Here is a 19,769-nt window from a genome sequence, read left to right on the forward strand (position 1 = left end):
GCCGGAAGTCAGACCCCAAGCAGTGAGGGGGCATCCTCGGGTAAGGGTGTCTGGCACGGGTGGAGGAACCCAAGCCCAGAGAGGAAGGCAGCCCTGCAGAGAAGGATGGCGTGTAGGAACCTGGGCAGAGTGGGAGGAGCTTTTGCATCACAGACAGCCAACCGTGGGGTGTCAGAATCTGAGAGTCGCCAGGATGACAGCAATATGGAAAGGCAGCCTGACTTGAGGAGTCAGAGCCCAAGTAGGGTAGGGAGGGCACCCTCACATGACACCTGGCAAGAGATATCAGAGACCACGAGAGTGAAGAGGGAACCCATGTGGGAGGAGAACCAAAAACAAGGTGCCAGAGCTTGGGCAGGGTGAGGAGGACATCCACCCAGGAGGGCTGCTTTGCAGGGGAATTTGGAGCACAGACAAGGTGAGGAAGGCATCCATGCTGGGGGGACACGGGTGTAGGATATCAGAGGTTGAGCAGGGTAAGGAGCACATGCCATGGAGGGGCCACCCAGAGCGGGGATGTCAGAGCTCAGATGGGTTGAGAAGGAAGTGAAGAAGCCAGCTGAGAAGCGGATCCTCTGACAACAGCTGCCCCAGCTGATGCCACGGGTCCGAGAGGAACCTCCCAGCCAAACTCTTCCTGAATTCCTGACCCACAAAACCATGTGGGGGAAAGAAAATGGTTGAAAGACATTAAGCTTTGGGGTAGTTTTCTCGCGGTAACAGATAACTGGCACTGTAAAGCAAAATGAGCTAAGAAATGAACAAAGTTCACACAGCTGCTTCACGGGGAATTGGGAATCGAAACCAGTGCTGCCCCACTGAAAGGCCTCTCTGAACTGGTACACTAGAAGGTCTCTGCCAATATTAGCTATTGATTACCAATATATCATCACCATCATCATCACCTTAAAATTCTCAAGTTAAAGCTTTGTGGAATACGACTGCGGTGCTGTAAGTACAAGCAGATGCAGTCACACCCACCTGACAGGTGGGCCCAGTGCAGGGCGTGCCTGTAATTCATAGCACTGCACAGCTGGAGAGAGCCAGACCAGCCTGGAGGAAGGTGGGAGGAGGGAAGTTAGAAAGGCAGGGGTTAGCGGCCGCCAGGTGGCTGAGTGGTTAAGTTTGCACGCTCTGCTTCAGCGGCCCAGGGTTTTGCCGGTTCGGATCCCAGGCATGGACATGGCACCACTCATCAGGCCATGCTGAGGGGGCATCCCACATAGCACAACTAGAAGGACCCAAAACTAAAATATACAACTGTGTACTGGGGGGATTTGGGGAGAAGAAGGAGAAGAAAAAGAAGATTGGCTTGTTGCCAATCTTTAAAAAAAGAAAAACCAGAGGTTAGATGTGAGTCAGCAATGGAGTGAGTGTCATCTCTCCTCCCAACAAAGTGTTAATTCAAAACACCAGTCACCACAAATGGGTCCATATCCTATACCTCATGATGACATCTCATTATGGGGTATACAAATATAAGCAGAGTGGGTATAAGGGAAGAGAGAACCCAGGGGGCAGCATGAGAGAACAAAATCTGCATCTTTGGGGTGGGCCTGGTGGTATAGTGGTGAAGTTCACACACTCCACTTTGGCAGCCCAGGGTTTGCAGGTTCAGATCCCAGGTGTAGACCTACACACTGCTCATCCAGCCATGCTGTGGCAGCATCCCACACACAAAATAGAGGAAGATGGGCACAGACGTTAGCTCAGTGGCAACCTTCCTCAAGCAAAAAGAGGAAGACTGGCAACAGATGTTAGCTCAGAGCCAATCTTCCTCACCAAAAGAAAAAATAAAAATAAAAAAATCTGCATCTTCCACATCAGGAAGTCAATAGACAATGCCTAAAATGTCAATATCAAGAATATTAAGAAACAGCGATAAAGCATGGTATGAGTACATTATCTGGTAATACGTAGCAGGAAAAAGAAGCAGAGTCTACTACAGTCACCTCTGGGAGCAGGACTTACGGTCTGAGGGCACTGACAGACAGCTGTTTCAAGTACAGACAGCACTCTGGCTTTCTAAACTATGTCTTTTATTACTTTGGTAAAAATACTAATTATTAAAAAGATGAATATCCAAAATGTACAAGGACAAATAAACACTTTTACATATTCCAGATTCTACTACAAAGGTGAAGGAAATTCAGTAACTTCACATCTTCAAAAATAATCATATAAGCGAAAAAGGACAACATAATCACTATTGCTATTAAATTAGTCAAAGTATAGACAAAATTGTTAACTATATTGGCAAGGCTATGAGATAATTATACTTTTCAGCATTCCATCTGTCAACATATAAAATAGTCTTTTAAGCGGTTTTTTTTCCCCTTGGTCCAGAATTTCATTTGGGAGGAAAAGGTCCCAATCAAATATCTCCAGTGGAACCACAGGCAATTTGCACAAAGCTGTTCAGAACAGTTCTACTCACAATAGCAAACATAATTAAAAACACTTGAAGCACTAAGCCGCAAGGAGCTATTTAAAACACACCAACATGCTTGATAATTCAATCATTAAATTATAAAAATGTGGACTCAGTCACTGTATGACAAATGCATATGAAACTACATATATAAATATAACTAAGTCTATGGCTCTATGTCTGTATGTTTGTTTTACATTGGCAAAAAATGTTAGATGGACATTATGAAATGTGAAAGATATATTTGGGATGGTCTTACTTAAGATGGAGCTTAGCTGGTATTTCTTAAGTTTACTATGAGAGACTGTGGAAGACATTTTAATTATGTTTTTCTTTCATATAAGAGAAGGCTGACATTTGGAAGACTCCAACAGGTTAAAAAATTCATATATTTTTAATTTTTCTGTAATTTTGTAGATGAAGGACTCTCCAAAAGTTCATTATATTTTCTGAAGTGATGAATCTTAATTTCTCTCCTACTTGGCCTACAGCTAAGAGCTTCAACCACGTTTGCCATCCTAAAGAACCACTCTTGCTGGACTAGCCGGGCTTGAGAAGGCCTCCCCTGTGGAGGGAGGCAGACACGCCTTCCTTCGACTGAGTCCCAGTGCCTGTCTCCCGCTCTGAGGTCCAGATCAGTGTCCCACAGGGTCTGAAGGTCACTGACGCTGATTTCCCCAAGGGGAGAGCTCACACCATCAGAAATCCCACCTCTCCTTCCAGGTTAGGGAGGGTAAGGAGGAGGGGTAGAAAAAGAAGGCACTTTATTCTATCTGGATGAATCCACAACAAGGAAAAAAGAAAAAAGGATACTAGCTATTTTTTGCCATCTAGCAAAACAAGTAAATAAACGAAAAAACAAAAATACAACTTACGTTTAAAATTATACTGAGATTTACTCAAGTAGGTGGGCTGAGTATGTGTATCCATTGGCCTCCTCTTTCACCTCAAATATTTAAAATGAAACAGAAAAGTTCATATCTGCCAGCAGATAACATGTGTCCTCCTTCCTACTGCCCATTCCCTCAAACGCATCCTCAAACTAGCCTGCGCCCGGTGCATCCACATTAGAGCTGCAAGACGGAGCACCAAAAGGGAGTGTCCAGGTAAAGGCTGACGTGGACTGTGCACTCCAGTTGGCAAAGCTCAAAAAGACAATAGTGGCAATGCTGCCCTCCAGTGGCAGATGACCTAACGTACAGGAAAGACCGACATTTCCACATCCTTTCACATATTTTCTTAAAAAAAACAAATAACAAGCCCTGGACAAGCCAACCGAGAGTTTTAGTTATTCCTTAGACATTTTAGATTGACATTTTACAACCACAAACGTAGACACAGAGTAAATTTGGTTATTCCATTTGCTCACATGAGCACGCAGGGCTGTAGAGTGGTAGCTGGGAGAGATCAAGGAATCCATTTCCAACGCAGAAGAATGGCAATGATGGAAAGAAGCATCTCAATTCCAGCACTGAGGATGGGTTTGGGGACTTTGATAGAGATGATATTCTAGGTTTGGAGGATAAAAATTAAAAACTTAATGATGAATATTTATGTCTTTGTTTATATATAACCTTGATAGTCACTGAAATGTCAGTTTCTGCATTAGGAGGCAAATAGGCTAAAATCCACTGTAACTCAAGTAAAGTCCTCCTGATTTTAGCCATTAGCAGATGGGCATGAGGTGGAGAGAGCAGCTTGCCAGCCTCTTCTGCACGCCCCTGGGCTCTAAAGTAAAGCCTGCCAGTCAGGATGCCGTGCCATGCACACAGAGCTCACAGGAGCCCCGCCAGCAGGGCAGGGGAATGGATGTGGAAACACAGCTGCCTGGCTGCAGAACAAGCCACACCAGCCACCCAGCCAGCCAAATCCTTTGTGATTATAATCAGACATCAAGTCACCAGACATTTAGAGAAAAATAAAAGCACAAAATAGAAGCCTGCAAACTAAAACAGGACACCTCCCAGAGTGCAGAATAACAAGACAAAGAGGTTCAAACAAGGGATGCAGGTTAAGAGGCATGGAAGATGAATCTAGCACAACCAAAATCCACTTAAAAGATGTCCCAGGGGAGATCAGAGAAAATAGAGAAGAGGAAAATTATTGTAAAAGATAGTTAGAGAAATAGAATAAATAAGGGAAGAGAGAGGGAGAGAGGGGGGGAGGAAGGAAAGAAAGAAAAAGAGGGTGAAAAAAATGTCAACCAAGAATTCTATATCTGGGAAAACTATCCTCCAAAAATGGTAGAGAAATTAAGGTATTTCTAGATAAACAATAACTGAGAGAGTTTGTTGCTAGTAAATCTGGCCTACAAGAAATATTAACGGGAGTCTCCAGGCTGAAATAAAAGGACACTAGAGCATAACACAAATTCATATCAAAAAATAAGGAGCATCAGTAAAGGTAATCACACGAGTAAATATAAAAGGCAATGTAAATTTATTTTTTTGCTCATAGCTATCTTTTGTCATAACTTATTGAAAAGACTGCAAAAAGAAATAATTATAAATCTATGTTGGTGGGCACACTATCTAGAAAGATGTAATCTGCGACAATAGCAGCATAAAGGAGGGCAGGAAAACAAAACTATATAAAAGCAAAGTTTTTGCATATTATTGAAGTTAAGGTGATATTAATTTGAACTAGATTGTTATAAACTAAGGTATTAATTGTAATTCCCAAGGTAACCACTAACAAAATAACTCAAAAACATATAGCAAAAGGAAAAACAAGGAAATTAAAATGGCACACAAGAAAATATCTGTCTAACAAAAATGAAGGTAGTAACATAGAAACAGAGGAAGAAAATAGACAGAAGATATGTAGAAAACAAATAGCAAAACAGAAGACATAAATTCTACCTTATCAGTAATTACATTAAATGTAAATGGATTAAGCTCTCCAATTAAAAGGGAGAGATTGACAGAATGGATTTAAAAAAAAAAAGATCCATCTACGTGCTGTTTAAAAGACACACACGTTAGGGGCCGGCCCAGTGTGTAGTGGTTAAGTCCGTATGCTCCACTTCGGTGGCCTGGGGTTCATGGGTTCAGATCCCAGGAGCAGACCTACATACTGCTCATCAAGCCAGGCTGTGGCGGCCTCTCACGTACAAAATAGAGGAAGACTGGCAACAGATGTTAGCTCAGGGCTGATCTTCCTCACCAAAAAAAAAAAAAAAAATACAGAGACACACACACACTTTAGACTCAAGACATAAACAGTTGGAGAGTTAAAGGATAAAAAAAGTTATACCATGCAAATAGTAACCAAAAAGAGAAAAAAGAGCTGGAATGGCTAGACTAATACCAGAGAAAACAGACTTTAAGACAAAGATTGTTACTAGAGACAACAAAGAGCATTTTATAATGATAAAAAATTAATCCATCAAGAAGATAAAACAGTTGTAAGCATATATGCACATAAGTCCAGAGTCTCAAAATACATAAAGCAAAAAATGATGGAATTGGAGAGAAACAGATGATTCAATAATACTACCTGGAGACTTGAATACTCCGATTTCAATAAGGGATAGAACAACTAGGGAAAATAGCAGCAAGGAAACAGAAGACTGGAACAACACTAAAAAAATACCAGCTAGACCTAAAAACGTCTTTAGAACATTCCGCCCAAAACAGCAGAATACTCATTCTTTTCAAGCACACATGGAATATCCTCTAAGACAGACCAAATGTTAGCCCATAAAACAAGTTTCAGTAAATTTAAAATGACTGAAATCATAGAAAGTATGTTCTCTGACTACAGTGGAATGAAACTAGAGATCAAGAACAGAAAAAAAGTTGGGAAATTCACAAATGTGGAAATTAAATGACTACCCCATACAACCAATGGATCAAAGAAGAAATCACAAGGGAATTTAGAAAATACTTTGAGATGAACTAAAACAAAAATACAAAATACCAAAAATGAATGGATGAAGTAAAGTGGTGCTCAGAGGGAAATTTACAGCTGTAAATGCCTACAATAAACACAGAAGAAAGATCCCAAATCAATAACCTAACTTTCTACCTTAAGAAGCTAAAAAAGAGTAAACACAACACAAAGCAAACAGAAGGAAGGAAATAATAAAGATTAGAGTAGAAACATAACACAACAGAGAAAATTAACAAAATCAAAAGTTGGTTCTTTGAAAAGATCCACAAAATTGGCAAACCTATAGCTAGACTAACCAAGAAAAAAAAAGACTCAAATTACTAAAATCAAGAATGAAACAGGGGACCTTACTACTGACCTTACAGAGATAAAAGTGATTAAGGGAGTAGTAAGAACAATTGTATGCTAACAAATGAGATAACCGAGGTGAAACAGACAAATTCCTGGAAAGACACAAGCTACCAAAACTGACTCAAGAAGAAACAGAAAATCCAAATAGGCCTATACCAAGAGATTAAATTAGTAACCAAAAAGTTTTCCTTAAAGAAAAGTCCAGGATCATATGACTTCCTGGTGTATTCCACCAAATAAAGAAGAATTAACAACAATCCTTCACAAACTCTTCCAAAAAACAGAATAGGAAGAAACACTTCCCAATTCATTTTCTGATGCCCATATTACCCAGACAGTAAAACCAGACATGGATATCTCAAGAAAGGAAAACTAAAGGCAAATTTAAGAACAATTATGCTTCTAGCGGACAAAACGGAGAGTTGTTCAACTGGCATAAAGTGTAGTTATACACGATGCTCTACCGTCTAATTGTATACTGTATAACATAGTACCTAGCTAACAGTACTGTATTGTGCACTTCCAAATCTTCTAAGAGGGTAGATCTCATGTCAAGTGTTCTTACCACAAAAGGTGGGGGGCAAAGACACATAAGGAAACTTTCGAAGGTGATGGATATGTCCATTATCTTGACTGTGGTGATGGCTTCATGGATATATGCACATGTCCAGATTCAACAAACTGCATACATTAAATATGTACAGTTTTCTGTATATCAATTATACCTCAATAAAGTGATTTTAAAAAAGAAACAATTGTGCTCCAAAGGACACCATCAAGAAAGTTGACAAGAAAACTCACAAAACAGGAGAATATATCCACAAATCATATATCGGACCAGGGTCTAGTTTCCAGAAAATATAAATAACTCTTACGACTCAACAGTAAAAAGACAAATAACCTAATTTAAAAATGGGTAAGGTTTTTGAACAACCTCTCCTCCAAAGAAGATATAAAAATGGTCAATAAAGACATAAAAAATGCCCAATCTCATTAGACATTAAGTAAATGCAAATAAGAACCACAATGAGATACCACTTACACCCACTAGGATGGCTACTATCAAAAATAAATAAATAAAAACAGAAAATATCAGGTGTTGGCGAGGACATGGAGAAATTCTAGCCATCATAAATTGCTGGTAGGAATGTAAAAAGGTACAACTACTTTGGAAAACAGTTCAGCAGTTCTTCAAGAAGTTAAACACAGAGTTACCAAATGACCCAGCAATTCTATTCCTAGATATACACTAAATTAATTAAAAACATACGTTCACACAAAAATTTGTATAGTAATGTTCATAGCAGTTTTATTCATAATAACCAAAAGTGGAAACAACCCAAATGTCCATCAACTAATGAATGGGTAAAAAAGAAAATGTGGTTTACCCACACAATGGAATATTATTTAGCCATAAAAAGGAATGAAGTACTGATACACATTACAATGTGGATGCATCCTGAAAACGTTACGTTAAGAAGTCAGACACAAAAGACCACAAAATTGTGTGATTCCATTTATGTGAAATGTTCAGAATGGGAAAATCTATGGAGGCAGAAAGTACAGTAGTGACTGTTAGGGATTAGGGCAAGGGGTGAATGGGGAGTGAAAGCTAATGAATACGGGGTTTCTTTTGAGGTGAGGAAAATGTTCTGGAACAGGATAGTGATGATGGATGCACGACCTTGTGAATATACTAAAAACCACTGAATTTTATACATTAAACTGGTGAATTTTATGGTTTATAAGTTTCATCTCAGTTATAAAAAAACTAAATGATTCAAATATTTCAATTAAGAGACATCTTGAGCAAAAAAGTACATTTTGATTCCTTTCTTACATGATAAATTTGAGATGCATTAGAGAGACTGAATGTAAAATATTAAATCATCAAAATTAGAACTTAGTATAGAATATATTTGTATTCAGAAACTATAAAGAAAAAGATTAACAAATTTACGTATATTAAAATGTAAGGGGGCCGGTGTGGTGGCACAGCAGTTAAGTGCACACGTTCTGCTTCAGTGGCCCGGGGTTCGCTGGTTCAGATCCCGGGTGCGGACATGGCAACGCTTGGCAAGCCATGCTGTGGTAGGCGTCCCACATATAAAGTAGAGGAAGATGGGCACGGATGTTAGCTCCGGGCCAGTCTTCCTCAGCAAAAAGGAGGAGGATTGGTGGCAGATGTTAGCTCAGGGCTAATCTTCCTCAAAAAGAAAAAAAAGAATCTAGGTTTAAAAAAAAAAAGTAAGACTTTTGAATGATACCAGCATAACTGAATTAAAAGAAAAGTAGTAGACAAGAGAAAATATTTATAAAATATATAACAAAGGCTTAATATAGGGAATGTATAAGAGCACATAGAGAAAAGATAAATCAACAGAAAAGTGACCAAAAGATATGAAGTAGTAACTCACGTAAGAAAAAATACAAATATTCAATAGACATTTGTAAAGTTATATGGAATCTCAATAATAATGTGAGGTGTGAATTTCTAAAATTACAAAACAGTGTCTTCCTATGCTAAAAAAAAGATTGCTTATAAAAAGCATTAGCAAAGTTGTGTGAAAATGAGTGGCAGCACGGACTATCAGTACAAGCGTAAATTAACATTACTTTTTTGGAGAACAATTGGCAATATTTTTCAAAATACACATATTTAAACCCAGGAATTCCATTTCTAAGTATCTACCCTAGAAAAAATCTACACGTGTACACAGAGTGAAATGTAGAAGGACGCTCATTGCAGCCGTGCATATTATAGCAAAATGCTGGAAACCACCCAAACGCCCACCTGCAGAAAAATGGTTAGAATCGATCTGTTACATAGCCCCCACCTTTCCTGGAGACCAAAGAACAACGTAATTCCAGGGAAGAAATTAATTTTCAAAATAATACTCATAGTACCATCCCATTGATACAAAGCAAAATGAAACAAAAGTACCTTCTACACACCAAATTGTTAACACTGCTACGTCTGCGAAGCAGGCTGGGTTAGGAAGGGGTGAAGTGGACCTCCAGTTTTGAATTTATGTACCATGTTATTGTTTGAAGTTTTACAATATGAATTAAAAATCAGGGAGCCAGCCCAATGGCATAGTGGTTAAGGTCGTGCGCTCCACTTCAGTGGCCCCGGGTTCACAGGTTCAGATCCTGGGCGCAGACCTAGTGCTGCTTATCAAGCCACGTGTTGGCGGTGTCCCACATGAAATAGAGGAAGATGGGCACATATGTCAGCTCAGCGACAATCTTCCTCAAGCAAAAAGGAAGACTGGCAACAGATGTTAGCTCAGGGCTGATCTTCCTCACCACACAAAAAATAGTAACAATAATAATAAACAAAAGACTTAAGCTAAATGTTAATTTGAAAAGTATATCCATTGTTTAAGCAAAACTGTTTAAATCTCATTTTAAATCTCAATTTTAACTCATAATAAAATATAAGAAGAAAATCCTTACCTTCCAAATTTTCAACTTTTTCAATGTTGTTTAAAGCTAAATTCAAATATTCAAGTTTCTTGAGTTTGCTAACATTTTCTGAAATATACAAATAATGTAATTAATGAACCTTCAAGATAAAAGACATTTTTACATAACCTATTATGAAAATGATAAAGAGAATCTAAGGATTCCTATGGTTATCAAAACCATGTTGCTTTTTCAAATCTACTCGTGTACATCATTGTCAGCTGCCCATGCAGCATCCATTTCTCCCTCCGTCCTTCCTAATGGACCCATTTCTGCTTTGTCTTTCCCAGCCCCAACTCCAGGCGGTTAGGCCTAACCAACCTGGGCCAGTGCATCGCAAGCCCATGTCCCTTGCTAGTGACAGCTCAGGAACCCAGGCTTAAGTCAACCAGCCCACGGCCACCTCCTGGCAACCGTGTGATGCAGGAGAAGGCGTGGGCACCAAGTGCTCCCAGTCAGAGGAGAGGGAAAGATCTATACTCCATGCCTGGGGACTTCTTCTCTTTCCCTGCCGCGTGTTAAAAAGGAAGGAAGGATTATCCTAATTGATGCTCACAATCATTTTGCAACCATGAGGGAACCAGCTAGGATGAAGCCCACTGTGGCTGTTGGAGCACAGAGAAGGAACCAGCCAGCCCTGGAGACTGGCTTATCTCTAGACTTAGAGCTGGGTAAGCTACTAGATTTCCTTACTTGGTAAGCCACATGGAGTTACGCTTTCCTTTACTCGAAGCCCAAATCATCCCGAGACAAGATTATCGTTTTTAATGAATATGAAAACCCACGGTAGGGAAAACATTAAGCATAAATAAGTGAAGGAATTGCTGTAGGATGGGGCCTTTTAAAAGCAGCTAATAATCCCATAGCTAACACTGCTGAGTGCTTTTATACACCATGGAATTTTCTAAGCATTTTGCATATACTATTTCATTTAATCCCCATAATCACTCTATGAGGTAAAAACTACTGTTGTCTCCCTTTTACAAATGAGAATACTGAGGTTCGGAGAATGAATCCACTCGTGCGAGGTTAAACGGTAAAGTCAGGACATTTGACTCCAGAGCTTGGCACTAAATCCCTACATCACACCTTCAGAGAACAGCCCTTTCTAAGAGGACACGGATGCGGAAAACCCTGCTCAGGAAAGCGCATTTGGGGCAGCCTCGCTTCAATAACATAACACCTCCTTTGCCCACTTTTCAGGGATATTATGAAGACAAAATATGATGATTTATAATCATCACCCTTATCACCACTAATATTTCATCTAAAACTTACAAAATATCGCAGATTCGTTCCCATAGACCTGAGAGGGACAGTTCACCTCAGTTTACTCATTTTTTAAAATGCGGATTTTGCAATAAATTACTAAAGTTTCTCTCAGCAATTCGATTATTCTAATGCTGATGTTTACAAAAGGTTGTCTAGGCAACCTCTGAGCATTCGATGGTCAAAGAGCTGTAGCGCTCCACGCGCCAAGGGTGATGACACACAGAGGGTCCAGTCCACATCCTGAGCAAAAATACCCACAGTTATTATTGTTAACATTGCCAGCTTACTATAAATACCTCTTCCTTCCCCACGTCTGTGATACGTATAACCCTCTAAATGTGGAAAGAACTATCTAGTAGGAAAAAAATAGTAAGATTAGTTTGGGAAGGATTTCTTAAATTACTCCTCAAGAAGAATGGGTGAAATTCATCAGGAAAAATAAAAGGCTCTATAAAAGTGGAAATGCACAGAGCCTGTTGGGCAGCAGGAAGCGAGTCAGCGTTCTAGCCAAACCACCCTGGAAGCCGCTGTCACCAAATGCCAGTCCCACACACTTGTAGGGCACCAAACCCCTCCCCAGTTCAAGGAGCTCTACCCAGGCCTGGGACCATTGGGAAGTGTTACAAAGGCAGACTCTGGGAACCCATCCCCACAGGATCTGAGTCTGTAGGTCTGGGGGGTGGCTTGGGCCCCACTTTAGCAGGACCCCGGAAGGTCCTCAGCCCACACCTGGATCAACACTACGCAGAGCCCTCTCCCGGCCCATGTGTATCTCCCAAGGAGGAACAGAGCTTCTGCAAAGGCAACCGCTTTGCAAACTTCTACCTCAGTGGCACTAGAGCAAGTCTGGATCCTAGAGAACTAGTTTCACTTGCTAAATAAGTGCCTAAATGCCTATGGGTGGAGCAGCACTGAAAATTCCCATTAATAGGATTTAAAAGAGTGTTTAATTTAAGAATACTTTGGAAGCAAAAATTTAAGCTTTCTCACAGCTCTGAAAAGGACTGAAATACTATGCTACTAATGAGTAATTGTGATGGACCCAGCTGTGGAGACGAAAATTTCGGGAACTCTTTTAGATCTCTACAATTAGGAAGGCTCTTTAATGCCCCCAAGCATGAAAGCTGGTGGTTTTCTCTAACAGCCTTTTTAATTGAACAATGTGCCAGAGTTTCTAATTTCTGGTAAAGTAAAAGACGCCGAAAATAATTCTCTGCAGAAATATAAAGAATTTTAATAAATCTTCAAAAAAGTGATGCAAATTCTAGGCTTTTTGCAACCCTAGAGCCAATTTTCAATTATCCACCAAACTAGAGGCAACCACATCGCCAGGGTTCCTCAACCGCAGCAATACTAACATTTCGGGCTGGGTAATTCTTTCCTGTGGAGGGGCCGTCCTGTGCATCGCAGCGGGATTAGCACAGCCCCTGGTGTCTGCACACTACATGCCTCTAGCAGCCCCTCCCCAAATACACACACACTTGTGACAACCAAAAACGTCTCCGGACATTGCCAAATGCCCCTGTTGAGAACCACTGCACATCACGATGGAAAGTTAAAATAGAACCTTCAAAGCTGACCTCTGGGCTCCGGCGCCAGAACCCACGGGGGCTGGCACTCATGCTGCCTCCTCAACCCTGACTCCATCCCTTTTCCTCCGGCTCTGTGCGGTTCCCCCTCCTGCTCCCAGCTTCACCTGGCTGGCCCGGGGCACCACGGGGTAAGTGACAGTATTAATAAGAGCAGCAGAAGCTCTCATTTAATGAGTGAGCAAGTGAGCAAATGCTCAGCACATCATCTCCTGTAGTCCTCATACCACTCTGCGCGTTGGCGTTATTATCCCTCTTTTACAGATGGCAAGACGAAGACTGGACAGGTTAACTGGCCTAATTTCACTCGGCTTCTAAGTGGCGGAGGCAGGGTTCCAAACTGGGTCTACCTGACCTCAGGGCCTGCGCCTGCTCTTACCACTAAAAACACTGTTGCTTTTCCCAGGGTTGGGGGACACTCCTTCTGTTTCCAAGTGGCAGGACCCCCATTACAGTGACTCCCCAGACCTACCTTCTCTCTGCCCCAGAACTCATTCTTCTGGGGATGGGGGGACAGCTACCAACTTATCTGATGGGTGAACTGGGAGAAGGAACTGGGCATGCCCAGTCCCACCCTCTCTCCTGGCTTCTGGGATCTGCCTGCGGGCACAGAGTGCATAGTCTGGACCTCCTCCCGCCACAAATCAGGCGCCGGCCCAGAAGCCTGCGGTGGTCCGGTTCCTCAGGTGACCCGGTGCACAGGTTTCACTCTGGGGGCAGCAGCAGGAAGCCTACCTGGGTGCAAGTTTAAGCCGCACCCTCTGAAGAGTTTCATCAGCTATTACGCTGATTTACTGATCTTCATCCCCCTGACTCCTGCATTCACCTCTCGCTTCATTCCAGACTGGAGCGGGAAACTGGCGTCACTGTGGAACCCCCTCAGTACCCAGTATGGAGCACAATGCCTTGCACATATACATTCTCAACGCACAGGGCTGTGCTGGCTATCTAGGCTGTGGTGATCTGACAAGGACTTACTCCACTCCTACACAAGCCTTTCAGTTTCACAGTGATGTAAACCCAAGACAAATGCCTGGATTACATCCTCCTCCCTTTAAACTTTTTAAAAATCAAGTTATAAATGAGCAGGTCAACCAGTGCGCTCCAGCTGGCCTTTAACTGCTCCTCCCCTCTCCTTGATGGCGATCCCCAGGGGCAAGGAGACTGACCACAAGTGGAAAGCTTCAGGGAATGTTCCATACACAACTCCTGAGGGACGGCTGCGTCTATCCGGGTAATTCTGTTTCAGCTATTGTCTTCCTCTAAGAATGACACTGCCTTTTCCAAACTTCTCCCACTCAAAATGTTAAAGAAACCATGAGAACAATGTCCTGAAAACTTACCAATTTTTCCTATGAGATTATTTTGAAGGTACAGGATTTTTAAATCCCGGCACCATTTGTCGATATGTTCTAGTCTCTCTATTTCTTGCTGATGCAAGGAGAGTTCCTCCAGGGAGAAAATCACACAGTCATTGTGTTCAGCATTCCGTCTAATAAGATCTTCTGTGACTGAAAGAAAATTCGTTACATATTAACATCTCCGTCCCCGTGTTCATAGTCAGGTTATTGCATAACTAATGTAGTGGGCTTTCTTTGCAGTTAAATGTCAATTCTCTGGCTCCAGCGATTTCCAGAAGGAAAGCCATCAGAGAAGTGCTGCCTCCTGCTGGCCTTTTTGTGACGTCACGCTGAGTCAGAGGGAAGACATGATGATAAACAGCTTCGTCTGTTTTGTGCTGGATCGACACATACTTTGCTTTATGGATACACACAGAGTTGATGGGTGATGACAATGAGAATGTTGATATGGAATCTTGTGGTGGTATCACGTTGAACTGGATGAGACCAGCTAAGAAATCCAGGACAAAGCAACTTGCTACAGAGAGGCACAGTTGGGCTGACGGAGGGCAGAAATACGAAAGCACCTCCCACCGTTCAAAAAGGAAAGGCTCATTCATTCATTCCACTGATATTTATTCATTTAACTGAAGTTGAAAAGAAAGGAGAGGAAGAGTCTAGATTCTGCATTGCAATCTTATAAAGCAATCACCACTTGGTCTGTTTCCAGGAGGAATAAAAGCTGCTCAGAGGAGGAGGGGTAATCAGGGTCCCCGCCCCTCTGACAACAGTCCTGTGTAGCACCGGGCTGGCCTGCCCCAGCTGGTCAGGACCAGGAGATGAGGACAGCACCTGGGCACCAGAGACAATACCCTGGCCCATGGCTGGAGCCAAGAACAGGACACGAGTCCTCTTCATGGGGTGCACTAAAATCAGCGACATAATGACAATGGAGAAGCCCTGCATTTCCCAGCGCTATTAAAAAAATTATTAATCCATCTGAACCCTCACATTTTAAGTGGAATGTAGAAATATTTCATGTCCACCCGAAGAGCTAAGAAAGACTCATTTATTGCCATTTTCAAGGCGCCAGGCACTGTCCTAAATGCTCTGCATGTATTAACATATGAGTAGGTGCAATTATTATCTACAGTTCTCAGCTGAGGAATTGAGGCACAGAGAGTTTAAATAACTTGCCCGAGGTCTTGGTGGTAAGTGGTGGAGCCAGGTTTAAGTTTAGGAGTCTGGTGCCCGACCACATCCTCTTAACCGCTATGCTAGACTGCCCCCACCATGAGCAAATAAGAGCCTCTGGAGCTTTCTCAGGCTTCCTAAGTGTGCAAGCCCCTCCAGCTGGGACAGTTCTTCACGGCACCTTCAGCTTCCTCGCTTCTATGCCACATCCTTACAAGTGGAGTTTGCCCTTTTCCTACATGAAGACATGTGTGAACTTGATCATCTGTGTGCAATTAGCTGTACCCTTTGCTAGTTCTGGTGGTAGGAGATGGGGCTGCTTGCAATGACAGTTCTTTGGAAGAAGGACAAGAGAGACGTAGAGGTTGAGAGATGAAAACACCATATACGGGCAATGCCCCTGCTGCTCAAAGCTTTGGCTCAACTAACAGGCAGCGAGGGCTGTGAATGGGTCCTGGGGAGTGGCAGGTCGAGGGGGCTGGAGGATGGCTAAGAAGGCAGCCGTGCTAGCCCTGGCTCGCCGAGTTCCCGACTGTGTGCTACACTGCGCGGTCTCTGGATACCACTATAAGAAGCAAGATGACAAAAATCACTATGAGTTGACAGGGGTGGGGAATAAGGGGACCTCCCTTAGTATAAATAATTTACACACATGCACGCACACACACAAGGGAGAGGAGAGACTAAGAGTTCATTCAGCACAACAAGGAAGGTTGCCCAACGGCAACGATGACACACGGTTAGCATAGATTAAAAGAAAACGGAGAATCACAGAGCAAGGGAGAGCTGTGAAGGTCTGGAATTTCCCAGCAGCCCTTTTCTGAACTCTTGTATATTAAGCAGACTGCTGCGCAGCACACTGTTTACAGCACTCAGGAAATTGTTGCTGCACAATCCCACGTCACCTGTAATGGCAAGCATCAGTGCAAAACCCAGGGTCCCTGTGAAGAAAGGTGTAAGAATTCCTACAGGGGGAATGGAGATTAGAGTGCTTCACGCTTTCCAATAGGAAAGCATGTGGCAGTTTTATGTACTATATAATTTAGACCAGACATTCTGTAACTCCAAGGAGCACTGTTCCCCTTTAGGAAGTCCCACTCCAAATAATACAGCCCTGCATTTCCCAGAAATCACTCCAGGATTGGAAAATGCTTTGGAAGCATTAACATGTCATCATAAGACTGTTTCAAGAGAGACGGCATTACAACGCCTATCATATAGTACAGGAGAAGATGCCCAGGCACGATATGATACATACCTCTTTCATGTCCTTATTTTGGAAAAATTCAAATAGCAAAATACAGGGTTCCGATGAATTCTGAGAAGGGTCCCACCCATAGAAGCTCACCCCAGATCCACATGACCGGAGGACTGAGGGGTTGAGGGTGAAGAATATGGACAGTTTTAACCACACATTCACATTTATCTCATTGCTGCTGAAGAATCCAAAGGCTTAACCCAAACTGACAGCTAGCCCAGGCTTCTTTTCAATTCCTCACTGTGATGGGGTTCTCGACAACTTGAGGGAGTGTCAATAAAATGACTCTGCGGGGTAGCGGGTAAAGGGCAGAGGAGAAGGTTTCTGCAATATGGGAGGTTGTCATGCTATGCTTGTTCGCACAAAGCTTGTCTTTGCATTGGGCAAAGTTCTAGAAATTCCCAAAGCCAACAATTTAGTGCTGAGTCCTTCAGGCTTTATATCATGTTTCATAAACAGCCCTGTACCTCTCGCTGGATTAGGAAAAAAGAATCAATAATATATGTTTATGGGGCAGATTTTGCAGAATTTTTAAACGTCTTGAAAGACTTAGCAGATACATCTATGAAACTGAGATTTAATAGAAATGAAGGGGTTACAAGCAGGTGAAGGATACCTCTTGTAGCATTTAAACTTTTTTTTCTTTATTGTTTTCAATGGAAACTTTTAAAAACAGGATTACTAATTTGCCCTGCTGTTTTTTTTAGTGACTCAGGGTCATCATAATGAGCTTTGGTGGCCATACAGCACCCTAATCCAATGATACCCTTGCGGCAATTTACGTAGAGAATGCTATTTAAAAACAGGGATAAAAGTGCTACGGGCAAGGAGAGTTGTAAACAGAAAGTACAAGTACAAAGGAGGGAGTGATCAGTGCTATTGAGTGACAGCAGGGAGGTCAAAAGAGGCATCCTGGACAAGAAGCCTGAGCTGAATCTTGAAATGTGAGTAGATACTTGCCAGATAAACAAATGAGGAAAGGGTACTCCAGGCCAGAGTGCGTGCTCTGAAGCGCTGCCCAGTTCCTCCTTCAAAACTGAAGGATGAGTTCTTCTAGCTGCTGGGAGTTCTGCCAGCACGCAGCCCTCAGCTGCCCACCTTCTTCAGAAGTCTCCTCAGCTGAACAGACACTGCAGCCAAGGTCATGCCCCTTCCCAGGAAAGCCCATATCCAGTGACTGGTGCACGCGGAGCTCTAAAGGCCCAGCCGTCTTATCCCAACTTGGGAACATCAGACGGTCCATTCCAAGGTTAGAGCTCCTTCCACATTTCCAGGTTGGTTGGCTAAGGCCTTTGTTAAGATGCATCACAGCCCAACCTCCCTCTCTGCCAATCTTGCTTTCTTCTCTACCCACTCCAACAACACTTCCCAATAAACCTCCTGCACGCAAATCTCCATCTGAAAGTCTGCTTCCCAGGGAACCCAGCCAGGAAGAGCTGATAGCAGAAGTGGTACATGAAAGCAGATGCTCACTAGGATGGGACTTTGCAGTTGGATCCTGCCGCCTGAGTGGCAATGAGGACACCATTACTCGTGGTAGGTGGAGCACAGATAGTGCCTGGCACAAGGTAGCTGTGCGAAGTTTAACACCTGCGCTGGTGTTGAAAAGAAATGGGATCTTAGTCCATTCGGAATACTACAGGGGGATTATAAACAACAATTTATTTCTCACGGTTCTGGAGACTGGAAATCCAAGATCAAGGGATGGGCAGATTCAGTGTCTGGCCAGAGCCCGCTTCCCCCTTGGTGGCAATCTCCCATGGTGGAAAGGGCACTCGGGGTTTCTGGGGCCTCTTTCACAAAGGCGATAATCCCAGTCACAAGGGCTCTGCCTTCATAACCTTATCACGTCCCAAAGGCCCCACCTTTCTAATCACCTTGAGGGTTAAGATTTCATCATAGGAATTTCGGGAGCACGCTAACATTCAGTCTATAGCAAATGGGATAGTGATGGAAGGGAACGCACTAGTAACTGTGACATGTCAGGCACCAGAGGAATATGGGAGAAAGGGTAACTTAGAGCACCGTCGTATTGAGCCTGCTGCTAAAAACAATTGATAGGAAAGGCTGAGAGTGACTAATCAGACATTAAAGCTAAGGGTGAAAACCAGGGTACTACATCAGTAGCATATGAAGAGGTTTTCTTCCTGAAACCAGAGAGTAGAGAGGGCAAAGAACCAGGACCAGGGCTTAATCTTAGAGTAGCAAAGACTTCAGGTTCCAGACGTGATTGAGTCATAGGGCCAGGATTTAACTTCCAGCCTAAAATAACTAAAATCCAGACAAAACAGGTCAAAGTAATGTTCAAAAAAAATCAGACATCAAGAAATCTAAAGGCAAATTAGAAGGTATTTTGAACAGAATGAAACATGAAAAAAAAAGCATATCAAAATGTGTGGGATGTGGCTAAAACATAACTTGGATAACAATTTATAGAACCAAATGCCTATAGCAAGAAAGAAAAAAGATCTCAAAAATCAGCTTTGTCTTTAAGAAACTAGAAAAAGAACAAATTAAACCCAAAGTAAGTGTAAAGATTACACCACCAATGAAATGGAAAACAGAAAAGCAAGAGAGAAAAATCAATAAAAATTCTGTAAGAAAATAAAATTGGTCAACTTCCAGCCAGACTGACCAGTAAAAAGGAAAGACATAAATGACCAATATTAGGAATGAGAGAGTGACATGATATAGATAGCACAGATATTAAAAGGATAATAAGGGAGTAATGTACATAACTTTATGCTAATAAAATCAAGAACTTAGATAAATGGGAAAATTCCTTAAAACACATAAACTACCAAAGTTCACTCAAGAAAACACAGATAACCTGAACAGCTCTAATTGTGAGAAAGTAATTGAATATGTAGTTAAAAACCTTCCCACAAAGAAAACTATAGCACAGATGTTTCCACTGATAAATCCTACCAAACATTTAAGATAATATAATACCCAGTATACACAAATTGTTC

At 42.1% G+C, this 19,769-nt stretch overlaps 1 protein-coding gene across 2 annotated transcripts in view; it reads right to left on the minus strand.

Annotated features, from left to right (window-relative positions):
• DNAAF11 (dynein axonemal assembly factor 11) overlaps window positions 1-19,769 on the minus strand; it is an 82,443-nt gene that overhangs the window by 56,833 nt on the left and 5,841 nt on the right. For both annotated transcript variants that reach the window (XM_070481613.1, XM_070481612.1), the window contains exons 2-3: window positions 14,349-14,516; window positions 10,136-10,213 (exon numbers count right to left, since the gene is read on the minus strand). In XM_070481613.1, the coding sequence (XP_070337714.1) occupies window positions 10,136-10,213; window positions 14,349-14,516 (246 nt within the window). The remainder of the gene's footprint in view (window positions 1-10,135; window positions 10,214-14,348; window positions 14,517-19,769) is intronic.

This window comes from Equus asinus, chromosome 12, assembly GCF_041296235.1.
Source record: "Equus asinus isolate D_3611 breed Donkey chromosome 12, EquAss-T2T_v2, whole genome shotgun sequence".
Classification (NCBI taxonomy): domain Eukaryota; kingdom Metazoa; phylum Chordata; class Mammalia; order Perissodactyla; family Equidae; genus Equus; species Equus asinus.